We start from the raw sequence: 4318 nt of genomic DNA on the forward strand, positions 1-4318 counted from the left end.
ATTCGATACAGAATGACTTAGAAAATAAATTTCAAGATTTTAATGATACAATAAATAGTACTTGTGATATAAATGTAGATACTATAAGGACTCCGACAGTAATCTCATAAGGTATGTGTTACACTTTGTAGAGGATCCATAATACAGACCAACTTGTTTAGATACAATTGATTAATTTATGTGGCAGCAAAAAATTCACACAACTTTGGGACAATATTTTGTAGAACTTTAGATGTTCCAGTCACTCTAGGTTTGCCATCACTGGTTTTGGGAGAAAACATAAATTAATCAATTTTCACCATTTCTGACATAGCTATAGATCAGCTTAGATGAGAAAGTGCCATCGTCTCTGCCAGACTCATGAAACTTTGCCAATCAGCATACACAAATACCCGTAGTTCTTTAATTTTTCAGCATTGAACACCTGTTGAAAATGAGAAATATTTTTGTACTACAAATGATTGTTTTATACAGATTAATAATGTACATGTGATTCATTGAAAGTTTGCAGCAGAGATTATTCCGTCCAACATGACGGGGTAGTCTATTGCATGTAGTCAAATATTTTTCTTACACTGATTCTCGAGCAAATTGATAAATAAACATTTGATTTTAGAGCCACCAAGTTTAAAATATATGTATCTACTAAATGATATAATAAAACTGTTCATACCTTCAAAATCCTTTCATGTATTAATTGTAGATTTAATGTTGACGACACATTGAGGGTCTCCCACAATGAACTGTAGATTATAGCTACAAAAAGGATAGATTCAATTATATTACATGTAATTATTTAGATGCATGAACATGTAAATCCTATTTATAAATTATATGCCTTATCCAAAATTGCATGGTTGCAGATGAAATTTTAGATGAGGAATTAAGCTCCAATGTTTTATACTAATTTTCAATGCCTAAATTATATTTTTTACTAGTTGTCAATGCCTAGATTAGATAACATAAATTCTATAAACAAAATATATATAGATATAAATGCTTACCTGTTACAATCTGTGTATTGAGTATTGACACTGAAGTTCTGCATCCCTTTGGATTTTCTCAGCTTTTGGGAACACCGATGCCAACTGCAAGCAATTTCCGCACTGTATGTACAAAAACCACCTAACCAGAGTTTCATTCACATTCAATTGCTCTTGCAAAAGAATAATGGTCCGAAGTGACAATTTGAACGCAATTTGAGGCAATGAACATCAAACTCGATGACCCTCCGAGTCATCTTACGAACTCTTAGTCTCTTACTGGTTAAAATTAGGGTTATACCATAACAGCATTCCTCACAAATATGCATGGAATCACAAATAAGTTTATTTCACATGTACGATCTTCTAAAGCCTCGGCGCGCGTCAAATTATGTCTTTTCTTGAACCGTTCCTTCCCTGTCCGACTTTTCATGGGCGCCGACATCTTGAATTTTATAGTCTTGGAGACATCGTTTTATTTTAAAAGATGTACATTTAAACGGATTTAAACAACAAATTCGTTATCATCTTGTTGTTTTCTTTAATTATCTATCAATTGAAATAAAAATATTCGAATTGTGGCCTTTGAAATTGACTCGAACTGAAAAAGCATTTTATTCCGTAAACTACCGAGATCAGTCCGAAGTTTACCGAAATTACAGCCTATTTCAACGACTAATAGATAACTTAACAACTTGAATTAAAAAATTCATTCAACGACTAGTTCTAGGTTTTTAAAAGATTCAATGACTAGCTAAATGTAAGTTCTTCATCTTTTTAAAATGCTTGTGCCATATATTCAATGTTTAGTTCGTGTTTAAAAGTATGTGTCCAAGATTAAAATTTGGATCCGCCAATGAACTCTCAATCGCATCATCTCGGGTCTTTCTGTCAAATGTCGGAAAGCTAGTCGGAAAGGCCCGAGAAGTTGCGATTGGTGAAGCGGAGTCAGTCGAAGATGCCGATTGAAACTCTCTATAATTCTCGCGCATGCGTAGGCTGGCGTATGCCCAGGGCATCCTGTTAAGCCTCCCTTATATATTTACTGCGTGGACCTACGCGGCATCGGTCAGGTCAGGTCACCTCATGGGCCAGGTCTCGGGTCCTTATTTCACCATGTTCACCTCAAAAGGGGTAATTAATTGTAAAGTGTTAACAATGAACTAGCAATTAGACTGTAAAAGTCAGTCAGCATTCGACTTAAAGAGAGATTGTACTTGCTGAAAAGGTCATTATTACACCACTGAAGAGCAGCTGGTTGCAATGAAAGATCCAGTTTTAACATGATTTGTATATCGTATCCAGTTCCTTGCAAGGTGTGATTTGTTTTGACGACTAAATTTGTAACAAGTTGCGTGTTTGTTTTTTTACTTCATCTTTTGAATGCTTCATGCCAAGTATGTTTTCCATTGTTTAAAGAGGAATTTTTTTTTTTAAATTTATTTATTTATTTATTTTCAATTCTTCATACAAACAAACAGTGAAATATATAAAACAGACAAATTACATTACAAACAATATGACAATATTACCTTCAGACAATTTTATGCAAAATTTTTAAAAAGTTTGTAGTCAAGTGATTTCAAATTTTTCAGAATGGAAGCAAAGAAAAAAATTGAAGATTTAACGTGATTGAAGATGTTATAACTAGTTTCATCTAAGGAATTTATTCGACAGTACATCTTATATTTGTAAATTCTACAGGCAACATAAGAGATGAGTGTGTTGAGTGATACAATTTTTCTATTGCGCTCAGAGCTAAATCCAATTATTACATGATATTCCATTTGATATCTATTTTCAGGTACAAACTTAATCTGTTCCATATTACAGAAACATTTCTACATTCAAAAATGAGATGTTTTGAAGTTTCATTCACGTGGCATAATTTGCAATGACTACTCGTTTCTTTTTTCCATTTACTGAGATAGAAGTTATTACAAAGAATATTGTTTAAAGAGGAATGTTAAATGTAAAAATTTTTAAATAAAATGAAGACACGGCAAGACATATATTTATTTCAATAAAATCAAATTTATCCATTGAAATTATATTTAAATCAAATCAAATACATCTATTGAAATTATAATGATATAATTATATTATATTCCAACATGCAATGTGGGTAAAAAATGTGTCAAAAGTAAAAGTTTTTTAAAACTTGTAAGATTATCTAATCCAATGCCTTTGCACTATCATGTCTTGTTTTAGTGTTTATTACAAGGAATTGAATCTTCTAGGTCGGCTTGTGACTCACACACCAAGCTCAGACGGTGTTCTACCATTTCCCTAATACAATCGTGTGATCCAAATATTGATATGCTTTAATGAGGTTATGATCAACACTTTGTTTTGCCGTCTGGAAGTGAACTATGACCTTTACACCATGTCTCTATATAAACGAACACAACATCAAGATAGTGACCATCTTCTAGCGTACGTGACTCGTAAGCCAATTGTGAGTGTTCGACGTATCCTCCAATCTTTTTAAAAAAGGCTCGATAATTTGCCAGATTTTCCTTTCCTTTAGCCCAATCAAATCTTGGTCCTGCCCAAGCTCGATACTCAATGGTCCATACATCAACTATTATTTGTCTAGAGATTAAGTGATCTCTCATGCTGTTTAGCACCACCATTTCCCCGCCTTCAACATCCAACGAAAAGTAATTAATGTGGAAAACACCGATTAATAGTAATACATCAATTAATAGGAAACAAGGTACTTTGGTTCTTTTATACCCTTTCAATTGAATGACGTGACTCCTTGCCATATCTTTTTCAGAACCCCCTAGTTCATCTCCTTCTATAAACGTTGTTTCATTTTCATGTGCCACGCATGCGCACAGACGCCAGGTTTTGCGTTTGACACGGTCAATGTTCGGACATGATCGTGGGTTTCCTTCTATCAGCAATCCTGTCCATTTATGTTTTCTCTCCAACCACAAGGTATTAGAATGAACCTTACCATCATAAGCTCCCATTTCTATAAAAAATCCGTTTTTCTTTGGAAATATGTTATACACAGCTATATCTTGACCTGCTTGGGAATAATGTTTGTCAACTGGTTCTGAAAAAGGACTGTAAGTATGAGGCTTCCGCAAATGCTTCCAGATTTTTGAAGAAATTACATTTGTTTCTGACTTTGGGGTGGGTTTGGTTTGTTGTAAAATGCTATCAATTGATGTAACATTTCGTGTTACAATGAAGCTCCTTACAAATTTTAAATCACCTTCCAAATCTCTGTAAAAAATGAAGGAACTGTACTTCATCAAAACAAGGCATAAGCATCCAAGTATGAATAGGAAAATGGCTTTTTGATGCTGGTTGCAGTTCAT

At 33.6% G+C, this 4318-nt stretch overlaps 1 protein-coding gene and 1 long non-coding RNA gene across 2 annotated transcripts; both read right to left on the reverse strand.

Moving 5' to 3' along the window:
• Positions 1 to 367: 367 nt before the first annotated feature.
• Positions 368 to 1142, reverse strand: LOC134278055 (uncharacterized). Its single transcript, XR_009994372.1, has 3 exons — positions 1005 to 1142; positions 674 to 756; positions 368 to 424 (listed from the first exon to the last, which is right to left on the reverse strand). It is a non-coding gene; the product is annotated as an uncharacterized LOC134278055 (long non-coding RNA).
• A 2180-nt stretch (positions 1143 to 3322) lies between these two features.
• LOC134278065 (uncharacterized) lies at positions 3323 to 4318 on the reverse strand. Its single transcript, XM_062760382.1, has one exon. The coding sequence runs from the start codon at positions 4316 to 4318 to the stop codon at positions 3323 to 3325; it is 996 nt and encodes a 331-aa protein (XP_062616366.1).

Source organism: Saccostrea cucullata, unplaced genomic scaffold, assembly GCF_032062105.1.
Source record: "Saccostrea cucullata isolate Sc308-1 unplaced genomic scaffold, CSIRO_AGI_Scuc_v1 ctg1194, whole genome shotgun sequence".
Classification (NCBI taxonomy): Eukaryota; Metazoa; Mollusca; class Bivalvia; order Ostreida; family Ostreidae; genus Saccostrea; species Saccostrea cuccullata.